Source organism: Lepidochelys kempii, chromosome 5 (assembly GCF_965140265.1).
Source record: "Lepidochelys kempii isolate rLepKem1 chromosome 5, rLepKem1.hap2, whole genome shotgun sequence".
Taxonomy (NCBI): Eukaryota; Metazoa; Chordata; order Testudines; family Cheloniidae; genus Lepidochelys; species Lepidochelys kempii.
This window is the reverse complement of record NC_133260.1, coordinates 22,483,054-22,503,380: the sequence shown is the minus strand read 5'-3', so window position 1 is coordinate 22,503,380 and position 20,327 is coordinate 22,483,054. Positions and strand designations below refer to the sequence as shown.

At 39.8% G+C, this 20,327-nt stretch overlaps 1 protein-coding gene across 1 annotated transcript in view; it reads left to right on the top strand.

Annotated features, from left to right (window-relative positions):
• Positions 1 to 8,552: 8,552 nt before the first annotated feature.
• CPLX4 (complexin 4) overlaps positions 8,553 to 20,327 on the top strand; it is a 32,441-nt gene continuing 20,666 nt past the window's right edge. Inside the window, exons 1-2 of the mRNA XM_073343653.1 lie at positions 8,553 to 8,719; positions 12,000 to 12,087. Of these exons, the coding sequence (XP_073199754.1) occupies positions 8,553 to 8,719; positions 12,000 to 12,087 (255 nt within the window). The remainder of the gene's footprint in view (positions 8,720 to 11,999; positions 12,088 to 20,327) is intronic.

Genomic DNA, 20,327 nt, shown 5'->3' with positions numbered 1-20,327 from the left:
GAGAGACACAATTAGGGTTTATTTCTGTTACTTTTTTTAAGGTTTGTGGACTCCTCTGTGCTAACCCCAGATGCTTTTGTTTGCTTGTAACCTTTAAGCTGAACCCCCCAGAAAGCTATTTCGGTTGCTTTAATTTTTGGAATTGCTCTTTTTTAAAATCTAGCAAAAACCTAAATTCCAACTGTATTTTCTTTCTTTTTGTTTTTAATAAAATTTACCTTTTTAAGAACAGGATTGGATTTGAGGTTTGTGCATATGTTGTTTAATTAGCTGGTGGCAACAGCTAATTTCCTTTGTTTCCTTTCTCAGCTCTTCCCTGGTGGGGGAGGGGAGGTGAAAGGGCTTGAGGGTACCCCACAGGGAGGAATTTCCAAATGCTTCTTCCTGGGCCCAAGGGGGTTTTTTGCATTAGTGGTGGCAGCGTTTACCAAGCCAAGGTCAGAGGAAAACTGTAACCTTGGGAGTTTAATAGAAGCCTGGAGTGGCAAGTATTAATTTTTAGAATCCTTGTGGGCCCCCACCTTCTGCACTTGAAGTGCCAGAGTGGGGATTTAGCCTTGAAGGTCAGACTAGATCATCACAATGGTCCCTTATGGCCTTGGACTTTACGAATCTAAGTTTGTTTACTTGCTGCACCACCTAGTTTCTTGTTCCTGTTCCACACTCATCTCTACTCATTAAATGGAGCATCTGTGTCTGGATGTAGTGCTATGTTAGCTTGCTGTGGGTGAAGCCTACATCTGGATCAAATACACCTCCCCTTTTAACACACAAGTAAGTCTTTAAGATTATAAGAGAAGGTTTCAGAGGTTTAACTCTTTGGTATTATACTTTGTTTAATATATATACATATAGAATATATTTGTTGTTTACTCTGAGTTCTGATTCCACTTGTGTGAGTGATGAGGAGTTTAACTCTTCTAAAATTCAAGTGTAATTAAGTATTTAACTCTTCACCTGTCCCTCACCTCTTGGCAAAAGAGAGTTACAGGGAGATTTCTTCACAAATGATGTATATTAGCGCTAAGGGCTCTAAGTTTTTGCGTTATCAGTATTAATTACCCCAAAACATTTTTATGGTCCATTAATGGACAGGGGTTCAATCATGCAATGGCCATGCCTCTCCAGACTACAGGGCTTACGGAGGGGTCCTCAGGAAGTCACCCTTATAGCAGTCTTCCTCATTTCTTGCACGGAGACCCCTTTATGGGCCTGGAACAGAAGTGAGGATCTCACTCTGCATCCCAACCCTGCTTCCCTCTCTTTGGTCTCATGTGACTATGGTGATTAAATTGCCAAAATGCCCTCATCTAACCTGTTTGCATAGCTGTCCTTTGCCTCTGGTTTGCTGCTTGCTCTATGCAGGGCTTGGGGGCATTGTTAGCAGAAATCCCTGACAAGGTGATGTGTGAGGGATATGGGTGTTAGAGGCAACTAGGAAGCAGAGTTTGGAGGGAGCTAGAGTAGGGCTTTGTTGAACCAAAGACCACTTCTGGTTTGGTGTTTCCTCCCTGTATCAGATACCAGTGAATCAGGGGTAACTTACTAACAGGCTTCGGAAGTGGTTTGCTGCCTTTATACGTGGAAACTAAGGGGAAATGGTACTAGACAGTATTTAGCAAAAAGGCAATTGGGGAGCAAGACTGTAGGCCACAGCAGTGGGTGTTGATAAGGAGACTAGAGAATCTTATATTTCCCATTCCTTACTCCTTTCCATGCAGCATGCACTTCTGTTCTCCACAGCCCAGCTGCGGAAGCAATGTTTTATGTTTCGGAAAGCCAGTCTTGTCAGGTGCTTGAGCGGTGATGGTCAGCATGTGCATAATCTGCAGAGGGATTTATTTTCAGCTGTAGAACACAATCAGAGATGGCCTCTTAGTTCCCTCCTCCTCGTGCCCATCTGCTAAATGGCATTGTGCCTGTTCATGCATTTTGACTGGTTTACTACAGCACAGGCTCCAAGGATTTAGACAGGCAGCCTGCATAAAACTAAATGGCCTCTTGTGTCCCACAGGAAGGTCGTCCTCTGCACTGAACTGGCTAGCGTTACATGTCTCTTCTATATTTTGACCTTTACTTTTATTGCTCAGTATGGCTCTTTCTTGTTCTCTTGCAAATCCAAGGGAGTCTTTCACTCCAGGCATCCCTTCTCCAATTTAATATATTGTTACCCCTTAATGTCTGAGCTGCAGCTGCATCGCTATTACAAGACAGCATGACACAAAGAGGGCAGAACAACGCTAAGTTCTGAAGCACCCTCTATTCTGCTATGGGGGTAATCCAAAGCTGTGCAACAGAAACCCTTCTCCCTGGCTGGGCTAGGAACATCATTCCTGTAGCCCTGCCAGCCTTTTCCTTGTCTAATGAAGGCTCAACTCAAGCACTGGAAGCTGAAGCTAAACAAATTCAAACTTGAAATAAAGTGCAAAATTCTAACAGGGTAATTGATCATTAGAACAACTTACTTAGAGGTGGAGTGGATTGAAATCAAAATTGGATGTCTTTCTAAACGATATGCTCTAGCTCAATGAAACGTTATGGACTTGCTGCAGGGAATACTGGGTGAAGTTCTGTGGTGTGCGTTATGCAGGAGATCAGACTAGATGATCATAATGGTCCCTTCTGGCCTTAAAAATCTATGAATCTCCTACAGGGCTGCAAGTGTGGTCACCAGCTAAGCCATGGCTGAACAGCGTAAAAAAGGCAGAGACCAAAAGGCATCCTTTAAAAATTGGAAGTCAAATCTTACTGAGGAAAATAGAAAGGAGCATAAACTCTGGCAAGTCTAGTGTAAAAGTATAATTAGGCAGGCCAAAAGAAGAATTTGAAGAGCATCTAGCAAAAGACACAAAACTAACAGGAAAAAATTTAAGTACATTAGGAGCAGGAAGCCTGCCAAACGATCATTGAAACCACTGGACAATTGAGGTGCTAAAGGAGCACTCAAGGAAGACAAGGCCTCTGTGGAGAAGCTAAATGAATTCTTTGCATCAGTCTTCACTACAGAGGATGTGGGGCGATTCCCACACTTGAGCCATTCTTTTTAGGGGACAAATCTGCGGAACTGTTCCCGATTGAGATGTCAGAAGAGAAGGTATTGGAGAAAATTGATAAAATCAAGAATGAAATTGCAGAACTACTCACTGTGGTTTGTAACCTATCACTTAAATCAGCTCCTGTACCAGATGACTGAGGGATAGCTAATATGATGCCAGTTTTTTAAAAAGGCTCCAGAGGCGATCCTGGCAATTACAGGCCAGTAAGTGTAACTTCAGTATCAGGCAAATTGGTTGAAACTATAGTAAAGAACAGAATTATCAGACACACAGATGAACACAATTTGTTGGGGAAGAGTTGACACAGCTTTTGTAAAGAGAAATCATGCCTCACCAATCTATTAGAATTCCTTGAAGCAGATGACAAATGTGCGGACAAGGATGATCCAATGAGCATAGTGTACTTGGACTTTCAGAAAGCCTTTGGCAAGGTCCCTCCATCAAAGGCTCTGAAGTCATGGGATAAGAGGGAAGGTCCTCTTATGGATCAGTAACTGGTTAAAAGATAGGAAACAAAGAGTAGGAATAAATTGTCAGTTTTCACAACGGAGAAAGGTAAATAGTGGTGTTCCCCAAGGATCTAGTACTGGCGCCAGTGCTGTTCAATATATTCATAAATAGTCTGGAAAAAGGGGTAAACGGTGACGTGGCAAAATTCGGAGAAGATAGAAAATTACTCAAGATAGTTAAGGCCAAAACTGAATTTGAAGAATTACAAAGTTTCTTATGAAACATGGTGACTGAGCAAGAAAATGTCAGATGAAATTTAATGTTGATAAGTAATGCACATTGACAAACATAATCCCAACTATACATATAAAATGATGAGGTCTAAATTAGCTATTACCACTCAAGAAAGAGATCTTGGAGTCTTAGTAGCTAGCTCTGAAAATATCTGCTCAGTGTGCACCAGCAGGCCAAAAAGTTTAGGAATCATTAGAAAAGGGATAGATAATAAGACAGTAGATATAATGCCACTATATAAATCCATGCTATGCCCACCCTTTGAATGCTGCCTGCAGTTTTGGTCACCCTATCTCAAAAAAGATACATTAGAAATGGAAAGGGACAACAAAAATGTTTTAAGGGTATGGAATAGCTTCTAAATGAGGGGAGATTTAAAAAGACTGGGACTGGTTAGCTTAGAAAAGAAATGATTGATGGGGGATATGACAGAGGTCTATAAAGCCATGAATGGTGTGGAGAAAGTGAATAAGGAAGTATTATTTAACCTTCACATAACACAGGAACCAGGGATCACCCAATGAAATCAACAGGCAGCAGGTTTAAAATAAACAAAAGGAAGCATTTCTTCACCCAATGCGCAGTCAACCTGTGGAACTCATTGCCAGGGGATGTTGTGTAGGCCAAAAGCATAACTGGTGTGTCAGGGTCAGGCCAGATGGCTACAAGAGAGTGGTCAAAGACAGATACATTAGTTCCAGGTTAAGCAGGTCCCTGTTCCCTGGGTAAGATAACAGGAACTATTCCAGAATACTCAGGAACTTTCTGGAACTAATTAAGGCAGGCAGGCTAATTAGGACACCTGTAGCCAATTGGGAAGCTGCTAGAATTAATTAAGGCTAATCAAGACACCTGGTTTAAAAAGGCTGTCACTCCAGTTAGTGAGGTGTGCGCGTAAGGAGCTGGGAGTGAGAGGATGTGCTGCTGGAGGACTGAGGAGTACAAGCATTAACAGACATCAGGAGGAAGGTCTTGTGGTGAGGACAAAGAAGGTGTTGGGAGGAGGCCATGGGGAAGTAGCCCAGGGAATTGTAGCTGTCGCACAGCTGTTCCAGAAGGCACTCTAGACAGCTGCAGTCCACAGGGCCCTGGGCTGGAACCTGGGGTAGAGGGCAGGCCCGGGTTCCCCCCAAACCTCCCAACTCCTGACCCAACACAGGAGCTTCCATCAGAGGTGAAGGTCTCTGAGCTGGTCCCCGACTCACAGGGTGGATCAGCAGAAACTGCGGGGATTGTTTTTACTCTTTTTTTTTCCCATGCTGGCCAGTGATGAGGTTATCTGAGTGAACAGCAGATTTGAGCCATGAAAGTGGCCAAACTGAGCGTTGCTGTGAATCTCTGAGGTGAGCAAAATCCCCCAATAAGCGCAGGACCCACCAAGGTAGAACAGGAACTTTGTCACACTGGGTTCAGAAAAGAATTAGATAAGTTCATGGAAGATAGGTGCATCAATGGCTATTAGCCAAGATGGTCAGGGATGCAATCCCATGCTCTGGATGTCCCTAAACCTCTGACTGCCAGAGGCTGGGACTAGACAACAGGGGATAGATCACTTGATAATTACTCTGTTCTGATCATTCCTTCTGAAGCTGCTGGCATTGGCCACTGTCAGAAGACAGGATACTGGGTTGGCTGGATCATTGGTCTGACCCAGTATAGTTATTCTTATGTTCTGAATGCAGAACTAGAAGACTGTCCCTGCCCTGAAGAGCTGACGGTCTCCAAATGCTTTATTGTACTGACTAGTAGGAAGTGCCTATGGACAAGTGGTGGTCCATCAATCCAACTGCTGGCCTGTTGGATGTAGCTGAGATGCAGGAACTCTAAATTCTAATCCTGCCTCTGACACTAACTCACTGGATGGGCTGGGGAAAGCCACTTAAAATTATGTTGATGACATTGAGAGTTACTTTGTATCCTCCTTTAGGTCACTGAGGAGTGATACTACCGAGCGCAGAAGGACAGGGACCAAAAAGAGGTGTGAAACAGAAAAAATGGGTGGAAGTCTGTATCTTTTGGGTTTTAAATATAGATGTGGCAGAGGAGCCATTGGTCTGAAGGAAACATCCATCACGTGGCTCATAGCCTCAAGTGGTCTTCATACATAATTGGATTGCTCTCACTGTGCACCACAGCCAGCAAATGCTTGTTCGCTAAGAGGAAGATGGGCTGTGCAGGAGTGTTGCCAGCCTGCTTCTGGGAGGTCATCTCCTGTCTTGATCCTCATGATACGATCTTACATACATTAGTAAACAGAGGACAGGTCTTTCTTGACCTAACAAAGAGAAAGGGAGTGTTTTCTAGGGCTGCTGTTCCAGAAGCAGCATGGTGAGATTTTTCTTATACCAATACATCTGAATTTTGTTCTGTCACAATAAGCTACTCCAAGCAAAACTAGAGAACACCGGTTCCTAGCTTCAGAGTACGTCAGCTAACCACCTGAAGAATAAAATGCCCTATTCAGGTTAAGATGCACCAGTCATCATGGTATTTGAGTAGCCAAATCCCTGCAGAGCTGCCAGACCAGAGAAAGCTTGTGCAGGGGATTCTGAACGCCAACTCCATTGCAGCTCTCTGGGCACTTTGCAGGGGTGAGACAAAGATATAGCCAGACGTTCTGCAAAGTGAACAGAACCATGTATCAACCCACTTATGCAGGACCTAGTAAAACTGATATTTCTGCTATGCCCACATAGCTGAAACATGCCACCTGCTGTAGATTGGGGATGAAGACCATTCCTCAGCTCCACATGGATTTGTCTGGACTGTGCACTCTACCTGGATTTTACCCTTTAACAGCAACCATGATTCATTTTGGAAGCAACTTCCCCTCTATGATGGGCATGGTGATGCTTATCTATAGAGCTTGTAAAGGTGCTGTGTAAATGTAAGACATTAATTACTACTATTGTTACTCTCTTCTGCATAATGTGGGCTCATAGTAATTTAGAGATTGGCAACTGTATCTGTGCAAATTCTTAATAGTCCTTTGTCAAACCAAAAGTGATGCATGTATCTGTATTCTGGCCAATGAATGGAACAGGTTGGGTTATTTTTCTTTTTTCTGTTTGCAAACTGCATGACCAGATAATGAGTTTTATTCATTATCTGGCAAACAGTTTGCGCATCAGTTTCAGTCTGTGGCTTGCTCCTGAGCTGCAACTGGTCCAAATTTTCTATTCAAACTGTGATTGGTCACATAATTTGCATATTCTTGTTTCTTGGTCCCTGATTGGATGACTGAAACTTTGGAAAGTACCTGGAGCCCAGTTTTGCTAGGTGCTGAATAAACCAGCAAAGTAGAAGGCAATCCCTACTCCCAAAGAATTCAGTTATGCAGGACCTTAAAGGGGAGCATAATGTTTACAAAATGATTTCAGGCTTTAAAAAAAACAATAGTTTTGTAAATCTTTTCAGTAGATCAGATGTATTTTGTTTGATTTTAAATTCTCCTAAGTAATATTTATCTGTTTTCAGAAGGAAAGTTAAAGTCTGTGGATTAATCAGAGATAATCCAGGATTACTGGACATCCTGCACTTTTTTTTTTAGTAGCAGGGAGTGCTTTAATTAGAAAGGTACTAATGTAGATTAGGGCATTAACTGAACTGGACTCCTCCCATATTGCCAATGAAATGACAAATGCATTGGGAGAGCCATTTTGATGATCAGAGCTCAAAAATATTTCATTAAACAGTACCCAATAATCCTCGGTGTGATTATAAAAATACTCCAAAGTGTGCAAGGCATTTGAGACATATGAACAGTTTCCTGTCCCCAAAGAGTTTGCAATCTTAAGTGCCAGCTCCTGCAAACCCTTATATGAGTATACCCAACTAATTCCACTGAAGTCAGGGGGCTCATTCATGTGAGTAAGGGTATGCAAGACCAGTCCCAAGAAGACAATTTTCAGACAAAGGATAGCAATGCTGTAAGCTAGCTAAACAAAATGAGTTTCTTCTTACCTGACTAAGAACCTTCCGCACTAAATATTCCATGCAGTGCCAATCAAATGATGGTCTAGAGAGAGTTTAGTGCCATAAGTAAATCAGAATGGTGGAGAAAAATGGGAAGATATAATTTCTTCCCTCTATTTAAAAAAAAAAAAAGTTCTGATCACACTAAGGATTCGTTCATCTGTCCTAGAAACCAACCATTTAAAAGGCTTGAAAAAGCAGATGAAGAAAACCCCCATTGTACTGTACTTTCTGTCCAATGGGATAAAAATATTAATGGATAAAAGGATTGTTTTTGCTTAATGAAGAATCCTAGTTTTCAAATCTCATTGGACTGTGTACATCCAACAGAATTTGCTGCTCAGTAGCCTGAATTTTACAATTCTGCTGTGATCATGGAATCAACCATGTAATCATCAATTTTATTTCAGATACTGTGTGTTCTGATTAAGGCTTTTTGGTCTCCGTGTAATTGAGAGTTTTAAGACTAAAATCAAAATGCTATTGTGAACTATGTGAATTTTTCTGTATTTACAATTAGCTTAAGGTATTAATATTAAAAGTAGGTAGCTGCATCTAATGACTTTTTGGAGTAATCTGAACCATCTGCCTCTAGATACTAAGGAGTTCACCACTTTAATCCAGATTATGGCTGACGAACTGTTTTTGGCATCCACTTCTCACTAGCATTGTGCCCTTGAAGAGCTGCTGAGGCTGTAGAAATTCCTTTGCTGACAAACGTATTGTTATCTTTCAGGAGCCTGTTTGGTTTGGTTTTTAAATTTTCTTGGGAAGAAAATGGCTTTCTTAATGAAAAGCATGTTGAGCAACCAGGTCAAGAATTTAGGACTTGGTGGTGGAGGTGAGGAAAGCAAAGAAGAAAGTGGTCCTTCCGACCCAGCTGCAGCAGCAGGAATGACTAGAGAGGAATATGAGGAATATCAAAAGCAAATTGTTGAGGAGAAGTGAGTACACATTCCCTTATTATCAATGTGTGACTAATTCATGATGACTTGGCTCATCTGAGAATAACCCCAGAAAAAGCCAGAACATTGTCCCCTTACCCCACATTCCTATTTTAAAGCATAGGGAACATTGCTTTCTGAACAGCCTCTCCAAAACAAAAGCTCATCTAGTTGAAAATTGTAAGATGTTTTGTATCATGGTTTCATCCTTCACCCTCATCTTCACCCTCATTTCCACCCTCCCCACCTCCCCACACACTCACCTACACATCTTGTGCTGGTGTTGCTTTCTGCTTCCATATGGGCAAGATAATTTCTTTCAAGTTTATTTCTGTAGGTTTAATGGTGTAAATGCTGGTTGCAATCTAAGAATGCAGTGGTTAATGCTGAAAATCATATGATTGACCCACTTAAAACACTAAATCTGATATGCTTAAAATATTTTATCTCCCCCATTTATTGTTGCAAAAATTGAGGACAGGGAAGAATGAAGAATGTAAAGCTGGTAATGTTTATTTGAAGGATGCTTGACTAATTTCAAAACTATAAATTTAAACCATTTTTCCAGTTGTCCAAACTCTCTATTAAATGAAGCAGAGAGGTTTGCTCTCTGTTTACAGCTCAGGAATTTTATTTGGCTGATAATTGCAATCTGTAACCACCTTCTGACAAATAAAATGCGTGGGCATTGTTTACATAGCAGATATAAAGTAAAATAATGGGTTTCAAGCAGATAGGAGTTTAAACCCTGCATAATAATAAAGAAAGACAATTGAATTCTAAATCTCCACTGCATCTAGTTCACTAACGATCAATTACATAATGGTTGTATAAATCCTACATTTAAGATGATTATAGGTGAAAGGTTAATGACTTATGGAATTTAAGAGGTATCCAGGTCTATATTTAGCAGCAGCAATTTCAGTCATAAAATTCTGAATAAATATAACCTGTTTGTAAAAACAATTCAAAATGTTACCTTCTTTTGTGGTACATTACATAGTGGGAGATTATTTTTTCTTTTCAATCAGCCGGCCAAAAGATGCTGTGCTGGAATAGATAAGCAAAGCAAGAAATCTGGAGAGGAGAAAAGATTCGAAAGAGAAGAACATGTTATTTCAATAATGTTTTGAAGTGTGCTGTGTTTTTAAATATGAAGCTGTGCTATAAGTCAATAAGTGAACAATTTCCCTTCCAGCACAGGTGGGGATAGGGAAACTGTAATGAAAATGGTTAAGTGTTTTTGCATAGAAAAACTGAATGATGGAATTGGACACTGCACTAGTTCTGTAATTGTATGTCAGTTCATCCTGGAAACATGATCACAGATGTAACATCTGGTTTTAGTGACCTCCTAATTTTACTCAGTTTTACGGCTGCACAGCCTGAGGATCAAAGAGGTTAAATGACTTGCCCAAGGTCACATAGTGAGTCAGAGGCTCAGACTGGATTAGAACCCCTGACGTGACCCCGTTGTCTCCACTATTTTTGTTTAACCTCTAACCAACACTGCTTAGGTTAAAAATGTGAAAATGCATCAATCACCATTCATCAGGAAGGCATGTAAACGAGCAAATGAGAGACTTGTTAACAGCAAAGGGGTCCTCTAATGAGTCACATAGTCCATTCTCCTGCATTATAAGCAGGTTGATTTCACTATTCATGATAGATGGGCATCAATTCTAGCCTTGATTTTCTAGAACTTCCTCTCTGAAGTCACACTTTAACCCCATCTTCTTTGTAAAGATTTGATGATAGCAATAAATAAGTGGGAAATGACTATCTACAGGTATGTGATGGATGTAAAAATGCAGAAAGAGAATCTCTTATTATTGTACACAGGCAGGCTACCTAGAGTATTGGGATGACATTAGGTGAGAAAATGTATGCTGAATATCAGAATAAGTTCCTGAGTGAGGTCTGCTTCGGCTGTGGAATAGCTTTTCAAGTGGATGCTTAAAACTAGTTTACATGAAACTCTAGAATATGTTCCACAGAAAATAATGTTGCAACGGCAAGAGAGTGGATTACACGACCTAATAGATATGTCACAGTTTGTTATGAATCCACAACAGCCCATTAGCCTCTAGTGGACAGGAACAGGAAACTGCATGGCAGGCAATTGCATATTATGTATGCAGGTTTTTAACTTTAAAGGAAGTTTTTCTGCTAAATCCATGTATATTGTTCTGAAAGCTTATGGTTAAGATTTGATCAAACCACTTTTGGGTTTTGTACAAAAACCAAACATGTTATGAAAAAAATTCATGAAAATGAAGAAGTTTGGAGAATGGGGGGGGAGGCGCGGGGGATAGTTCTCAACCAGCTGTAGTGTTATCAACTTTACAGCTAAAAATATAAACACTCTAACCAAAAATCACAGTGAATGTTTTTTAAATCAATTTAAGTCAGATTTTTCCTTGATTCAGTAAAATGGCCATTCATAAATTTGGCAGTGACGAATGTCTGTTTACCCCTTATTTGGCTTCAGTCTTGGAAGACATTTGATAGGAATGGCCAAATCCTGGAGTTTTGATTAAGGACTGTTGCATTTGGCCCAAAAGTAGCGTCCCTATCAAATATCGCTTGGAAGCAATGGTCATGTGAGAGGTAAACAGACCTATCACCACTTTTATTTTATTTTATTTTATTTTATTGCTCCCATTAAATTTGTGGTGATATAGCTGCCTCCCTTGAACAGGCATATTTTTACTGAATGGAGGGTAAGAGTCTCCTCTCAGATTATCAGGGAAAGATTTGAACTTTCAGATTCTGCTGTAAAGAGCTCTCCATTGATCTCAGTGATAATCAGTGCAAGATCCAGCCAAGCAGAGAGAACAAAACTGGAGGCGAGACCAAAACATAACTTACATCATTAGACTTGTCCTTCATTTCTTACAGAGATTAATGACCTACTAGTCTGAGCACAGGCCTGGTAACCAGGGACTCCTGACTTCTAGTGCAACCTCTAACCGTGACTCCATTTCTAGCTTTGGACCAGTAACTTAACTTTGTGTCTCAAGTTCCTCTGTAAAATGAGCATAATACTAACCTATCTTCTATAGGTGCGATGAAGCTGATTAGTAAATGTCTGGAAAGAGCTCTGCATCTGTTCGTTGTTGTTTGTTTAGTCTGATACAGACTATGCTGTGTTAAAGCATAAAATGGGATGAGAATGACTTCAGCCTTTAGTTTTCTATAGCTGAGTAATTAGTTCCGTGACAATGACGAGTTGTCACATGATGGGTTTCTGGTTACACTCCTCTTATTTTGATTTCAGGATGGAGAGAGATGCGGCATTTGCACAAAAAAAGGCAGAGAGAGCCTGTCTGAGGGTTCATCTGAGAGAAAAGTACAGGCTGCCTAAGGTAAGACCAAGTCACAATCATGACCTAGTTCGCAGGCCAATTTTAAAACAGCTGCAATCAGACCTGCTGTCTGGCTAGGGAGATTTCCATACCCATGTCATCTTCCAGCAAATGTGCACATTGAGACTGTCAAGTCTCTTGGCCAAAGAGATCCCTATGCTATGCTACACTACACTTCACATAACACAAAAATGGAGGAAGGCTGGGCTCTAGGTTCTCAAAAGCGGCTAGTGATTTTCAGGTTTCAGAGTAGCAGCCGTGTTAGTCTGTGTCCGCAAAAAGAAAAGGAGGACTTGTGGTACCTTAGAGACTAACCAATTTATTTGAGCACAAGCTTTCGTGAGCTACAGCTCACTTCATCGGATGCCTCCAATGAGGTGAGCTGTAGCTCACGAAAGCTTAGGCTCAAATAAATTGGTTAGTCTCTAAGGTGCCACAAGTCCTCCTCATTCTTTTTAGTGATTTTTCAGTGCCTCCATTTTAGGTGCCCAACCTGAGATGCTTTAAAGGGATTTCATTTTAAAGGGTGCTCAGATAAATCTCCATCAGGTTTGGCACTTAGAATTGCTAGTCACTCTTGAAAACCCTGTCTCGTTAAGAAATGGGGATTGGGATTTGGAGATATTAGTTTTATTCCTGGAAGAGGTAGCTGAAAATTTTCCATCAGTATGATTTTTCAAGAAAATTGGGGTTTGATCAAATGAAATTTTGAGCAAAATGTGTCTGCTTTAGAAAACGTTGAGGTTTTTGTCAAATATCTTTTGTTTTTTCAAAGGAAAAATCAAAATTGTCCGGGGGGACGGGACATTTTCTGACCCACTCTAATTCCTGGCTCTTTCACAGCCTGCCTCTTGCTTTGGGACCCAATATAATATCACTTAACCTCTCTGTGCCTTAGTTTCTCCACCTTACATCACAGGATTATTGTGAGGCTTCATTGATTAATATTTATATGAGATACTTCAGATGGGCAACACTGTAGGAATGAAAAATATTTCAATGATAAAATTGTGTTACTGAAATAATTTTTAAAAATAATCTTGTGGTTTCTTACTCCAGTTGTCCCACCTACAATAATGGGAGTGAACTGCCCTTTGCAATATTGCCGGGTATCACCACAATCAAATATTTGGGGTAAAATTTTCAAAAGTGCCTAGGTGATTTAGGAGCCTACATTCCATTTTTTAATTTTTTTTTAAAGCTACAAACACACTGAGGAGGCTAAATTCCACTGGTTTTTCAATGAGACTTCAGCTCATACGTATGTTGGTCATTTCTGAAAATGGGATATAAGCTCTTTTGAAAATGTTACCCTTGGTTCTTGGTATGTATGATTAAGCATAAAAAGGGAGGACAACTTGCGGGTGAGACTACTGTGGCTTTAGGTTCCTGTTGCTCATCAGAGAGAGAATTTTGGAAGGTCAGTAAGCAGAGTGCTTTGGCAGCAAAAGAAAAGAGGAAGTTGGAGCTGAATTGGCATTTGGAGCCTTTTTTAAATTTAAAGCTTCATATAGAGGCTGAACACCAAGCATTGCTGCTGGAATATTGTATGACAGAGTCTGCGGTTAAGTGACATGATTTAGTTAAGGCTTAATTGTTAGGTTTTAACAGCTGTACTTACACTGTAAATATGGGGGAATGAGCATGTTTCTAGCTTTGTTCTGTACTGCACTGAATAAAGGGCCAGTGCTCAGCAAGACACACACAATAACGTTGAAAACTAGGGCTTTCAGCATTTTGATGGCATTGCAAACTCCCATTTCAGTGTTGTAGGTTCAAACCCTCTGAACCTTTTGAATGCTGAGTTTCATTTATTCTGCCATTCTTATAAGGTCAGAAGTTTGTTGCAATGGGTCCTTCTCCTGTCCCTGTCCCTAATGCCACTGATCAAATATTAACTGAGAAACCAAAAGGTAACCCTGAAAAGTAAAAGCTGTCAAGCAACAAAGACATCTGGAACATTATTAACAGCCTGGGCAAGCTGTGATGGCATCAGACGCATTGTAGATAGCATGGTTAACCCTTAAGACAGTGACATTTCCTAGACTGGTATCCAAATGAATATGTAGAAAGATGTGTATATGTCTGTCCATAGAGTTAAGTTAATGAGAAATCATAGTATCTGAACTAGTTGCTCTGAAAATTGACAGGGATTCATTGAGACTCCATCCTGTTCTTTCTGAGTTCATGCCTGGCCTCCTCCAGCAGCTGCCAATCTGACCCAAGTATGTGATTCATCTCCACTAATCAGAACTTGCAACCACACCTCCTTTTTCTTTTCTAGTCACTTCTGAGTTCATAGTTGTAGCATTTTGCTATGGTTTCAGCCTGTGGAAAGTAGCAAAATTTCCTTCTACGTTTCTCCGAGACAAGGCCTTAGAGACCACTGTGGAATGTTGTGGACCATAACTCACTGCCACGTGTTGAGGTGGACAAGGCTGGGTTTTTCCGCACAGTACTTGGGCTAACTGAGCTACTAATCAATTTTTTCTGATACTGAACTTATTTTTTTCTCTTATTAGTGGACTTGCCTGGTGGGTTAGGAGAGCTCTGTAGGAAGATTGCTTTGGTTAACTTCATTTGCCAATTCTCTGCTTGAAATTTCAGCTTTTATTCCCTTTCCTCTAAAAGACTGATTTGTCCTCATCGATAATGTCTTTTTCCCCCTTGATTCCCTACTCAACCCTCTTTTTGAAGGCTAAGAAGCCCTGCGAATAATTCTGGGCCATTCAGCCTTCCTGGGAAGCTAATAGCTCTGTGAGCAGCTACACTAGACTAGGCATGGACGTATTTAGGAATGCTTAGTCTCTTCACCTTAAGCCCTTTTATACTGGACATTTCTGTGTACTGTATGAGCAACTGACTCCTTAAAATTTAAAAGCCAGCCTTACATCTTCACTTCCTCGTGCAAAGGTCTGAGTTTACATAATAAAGTATATCTGCTCTTCCAAGACTACCTTGTAATAAAAGTATTTTTCTGATCACAGTTTAACCAGACCAGGAACCAACTAGGTTTCTTATATGGAATCAAACATCTGCTGCATCAATTAGTACTACAATGATTGTCCTTGAAAATCTTTACACTTTTGCCTAGTGCAAAAAGATAAATGGTTCTCTGGCATATTCCATATACAGTGAATACATGTACAGTGGGTGGTATAGCATACGACAGCAATATTAATTACAATTGTCTTTGTAATTTTAATGTCAGACCCTTTGAAATGAATATATTAATCCTCATTATACTTACCATAATTGTATTGCATAATGACAGGTTTCAGAGTAACAGCCATGTTAGTCTGTATTCGCAAAAAGAAAAGGAGTACTTGTGGCACCTTAGAGACTAACCAATTTATTTGAGCATAAGCTTTCGTGAGCTACAGCTTATGCTCAAATAAATTGGTTAGTCTCTAAGGTGCCACAAGTACTCCTTTTCTTTTTACCATAATTGAGTCACTGTTTCCTTGTGCTCCCCACATCTGTTTGTTATATCCACCTGTTGTCTCTCATTTTATATATTTTTTTCCCACCTAGAGGGCTTTGCAGGATCAGATCCGTTAATTGTGCCTTATTATATTTGTCTATGCCTTTGTGCTTAGCACATTTAGAATAGAATGAGATGAAGCAGGTTCAAAAATGCTGTTGATATAGAACTCGGTCCAGCAGTTTTTGATCATGTATCTCCAGTGGGACTCTTCATGTAATTTAAGGCTGCATGATCAGGCCCATAATAGAAAGGGTATTGGGGAGTCATGTAAAAATTAGAGCGGGGTAGGAGTCAAATCATGTTTATAAGTGCAGAGATAGTGTTTGTCCAAACCCCTCAATCCTCTCCTGTGTTAACTGAGTTTCAAGTTTTCTCTTCCCAGGTTCAGAAATGCATTAAACACTCTGGGCACAATGGCAACACCTCAAAAAACGAAACTGGTATCTCTGAATCACCAACACACTTGTTGAATATTGTATTTCTATACAATAGAAATAGTATGGTCCTGATCCTGCAGCTTGTTGTCGGATGGACTGCTTTGCTACACACAGCCCATGAAGTTGGACTTAAATGGGGCTCCATGCAGGTGCACTGGGGTCTAGTAGTCCATATTAGTTGAGAGCCTAACTGTGGGAAAGTGGATAGAAGGTTAAAAATGGTTAAAGTACCTGTAACAGGCAGAGTTGGTCATTTGTTGCCTTTTCCCATCAACATTTATTTTATAGATGATTGGACCATTTTATAAACTTCCATCCACTTTCCCACAATTAGGCTCACAATTCGGGCAGGCCTATGAGGCTCCAATAGGATCACTTCACAGCATTTTAAAGATTCCTTGAGTGATTCTCTTTCCAGGTTGGATAAAATAGCCATTGTGTACAAATACAACATACAAGGGTGTTTGGTCTTTAACTATGCTGAATTTCTGAGATTTTAGATAGACTCATACTCTCAGATTTGAAGGTCAGAAGGGACCATCATGATCATCTAGTCTGACCACATTGCAGGCCACAGAATCTCACCCACCCACTCCTGTAATAGATCCATAACCTCTATCTGTGTTACTGAAGTCCTCAAATCATGATTTAAAGACTTCAAGTTACAGAGAATCCACCATTTACACTAGTTTAAACCGGCAGGCAACCTATACCCCATGCTGCAGAGGAAGGCAAAAAAACCCCAGGGTCTCAGCCAATCTGACCCAGGGGGAAATTCCTTCCTGACCCCAAATATAGCGATCAGTTATGGTATATTCCTTTGTCAAGAGTTCCTCTGGATGGCATTGACTGACACCTTCTTGGAAGAGGTGGCATTGTCTTGAGTTCTCTGCTTGGTGTCCTCCTCTGGATCCCTTGTTTGATCCTGTGACCTGCACCCCATCCCCGTTTTTTATTCTTTGTCTCTTGTAATCAGTTGAATTTCTGGCTCTGTGGTCCCTCCCTCACCTGAGAGGGTGGGCTTTCCTTTGTTTTGGTGGACTCTGTCCCCTGACCAGGATTCAAATAGGCTGAATCGAGATACATTTTATCGAACATATGACTGCCGAATCAAGGCCTTATCAGTAAAGCTCTAGTAACTAGTGTAGTGTATATAAACTTGTGGTTATTGTAGCAGTAAACTCGTAGCATTTTCCTGCAGTCTTCTTTTACTGGGTGGAGGCATTTATCTGGGATGATGGCCCTATTGAATGTTGAGAAGTCTCCATGCAACTTTGTTCTCTATATTAACTAAGCAGCAATAATGAAATTAACAATCCACAGGGAGTTCAAAACATTAAAAATGCCCTCAACTAACGAATTATTAATCCGCCAAGGTACTTCATTCATAATTGCTCAGGGTTACTATCACAGAGGTTATGTAACAGCAGGGAATAAAGAGTCAACCATGGGCCCATTGGCAACCACCTTATTAAGGCCCAACTTAAAGAAAAGTTAAGAAAAAAATCTTCCCATGAGCTGTCAGCTCTTGTAATTTTAACTTTGCCACAGCATAGATTTGGGAATGGATTTTTCTGGGAAGAAAAAATAAGTCTATGGCATCTTCTTTCCTGTGCAAAAAGAATGTGCTAACTACTGAAATGGGTAAGGAAAATGTAGAGTGCCAGCAATAAATCTAACACAGTTGAGCCCCTCTTATATTAACCCCTCTTATCTGAATGCTTCTGTTATCCTAATTTAGATTACGTTCTTCTGTGAGCATCACTTACCTGGAAAAACTCCCATTTTTATTGACACTTCCATTGACCACAATAAATTCCATGACCTCAGTTTTTATTTGGATAAATGGTGTTTTTACTGTAATAGCATAACCATGGCTGAAGGCTACCGATAGAGCTGGTCAGAAAATCCAGGAAAATGTCACTTTAAAAAAAAAAATTCCATTTTGCATGATTTCGAATGGATTTTATCAAAATGTCTTATTTAAGAAAAACAATGTATTATTTGTGGCAGGGGGGAGGAAAAGGGGTGTCCATTTTCTATAATGTCTTTTAAAACAATTTTAATAAAATTTGTCTAAAATATAGATTAAAGTGATGACAAGTTTCACCCCAAAAAATGGAAAAAATCTGTCATCAGTTTTTCTCAAAAATGTTTGTAAAAAGGCCATTTTTTCATTAAAATATTTTTGTGTTGAAAAATTTCCATCAGCTCTAGCTAGCAGTATAAAACCTTTTGCCATGAGTTTTGTTCTTGCTTATTTGAGCACAAAAGAAGGATTTAACCTGGTCAAAGTTGATAAAAATACTGAAGTCACTTGGTGTCCCTTCTTTGCTTTGATCTGGAAGGTGGTGTAGAAAAATAAACATACTGGAAGAGTTAGACAAGGGTGTTTTTAGCAGATTTTTGTTGGCGGTATTTTTTGTTGCCCAAACTTATCTGATTTAAAAATAGTTTTGAAATTTAGTGGGAATCGTGGCAGTGGAGTTCAATGTAAATATATGCCTTGTTTATGTATTGTTCAGGTTACTCCAATATATCAATGAGGTACAACAAGCAGTTTCTTGTTCTGGGAGAGGTGCATTTTGATATATTTCCTAAAATGGCTCTGTGGTACCTTAGCTAAAATGCCAAATGTTGTTGTTGTTGTCATTAATTATTTGAAATGTGGTAGTACCTTGGAGACGAAGTTATTGTCCAAGATCCTATTGCATGGAGCTGGTTGGAAATTTTTTGACAATTTTTTCATCAAAACCTGCCAATTCATCAAAACTGAAGCTTTGTGAAACAGAGACACTACTGGTAGCTGTCTGACTCCCTCTAACAACTCTCTGGGGTATTCACAGGAGTCAACCAGCAAAACTAAACTTGTCATGCAGATTTCTTAAAACAATTCCATTTTTCCATTGCATGTCAATAATTTTCCTGTACATGAGTGTTGATTGCTTTAGGAGGCCCATCACCCATCTCTGTGCTTTTAACCATTGTTACTTACAATCGTAAGAGAACTTTCTGCAATAATCTGGCTTAATGTGAGTAGGTAAGCTATCTTGTTTAAGAAATTTACTGTTGCCACTTCTCAGTCTCCCTGAAGAATATTATAACATTCATTAAACCATCACACAGCCACAAATTCGTCAAGGCCTTTGTTAGATCTTGTATCCTTAAGCAGTCTCTGGAGGGCAGCCTGTATGTCTTCATTTGCTTTCTTTCCCAAGGGGTGGCCCTTTTCAGTAGGTCTTTTGTGTGCCACTATCTCCACCCTGACTCTGTATTTGATGGCACTACGGAGGTTGGAGGGAGTTGTACTGTATAGTGAAAACAAAATCAAAATAATTCCCTAAAGCATTCATGAGCACAAAACATTTTAAGGAAGTTGCAATCTCTGGGCTCTACATAGTTACCCAGTGCTGTGTATGGGATTTTGGAGAGTCTTGCATCATTCATATATCTCCAATGGTCTGCAAGAAAAATAAATAAAACCCTACTGGTGTACCATCACACTGTCTCAGAGAAACGGTACCCTGACTATTGAAATAGTCTCTTTGAGAGCCTTCCCAAGGCAAAAATATGGTAAGGAAGTTTTCATTCACTTCACACGGCCAGCTTCATCTAATATTTTAATGTCATTCAAAAACTCTTCTGTTTTTTGCATGAAAACCTGAGACTGCTGGTGTGTGAATTAAATGGAGAATTTAAAAACATGTTCCCTAACCTATAGCCGAACTATATTTTACACATCTACCTCCTACAAAAAACATAACTTAGTACTAAAGTAGTTACAGCCACCTCTGCCCAGTAATTTAAAGAATTCCCTTCCGAAACATCAAAAATGTTAAAAAACAAAATGAAACAAAAAAAGCTGGGAACCTAACCACAAAGTAGTTAAAACTGATCTATCAGTTAGAAAACTAAATCACATAGCTTCAGAAAATTATAAACACACACACATGTATTATTTAAAAAGCAAGTATAAATCTGTGTATTGTATGTAGTGTAGTTAGATATTCTACTACTAACCTTTAGCCATTAAAGGCCCTCTGGTGACCTTTTCATAAAATTACATCACTCTTACTTTAAAGCATAACCAACTGTACCTAAAACTCATGAGCTTTAAAAGCAAATAATAGCCCTGTTTAAAAAAAAAAAATCAAACTTGCAGCTTCATAAAATTATGCCATCTTTCTTTAAATGACTTGGCAAACCTTGTTCATTACCAATGTAAAATATTTTTTTTTTTAGTGATCCAATCTATCATTTAAAATATACACCCTTCTCCATAACTGAAAATGTGCTGACTGACTTTAATTGCTCAC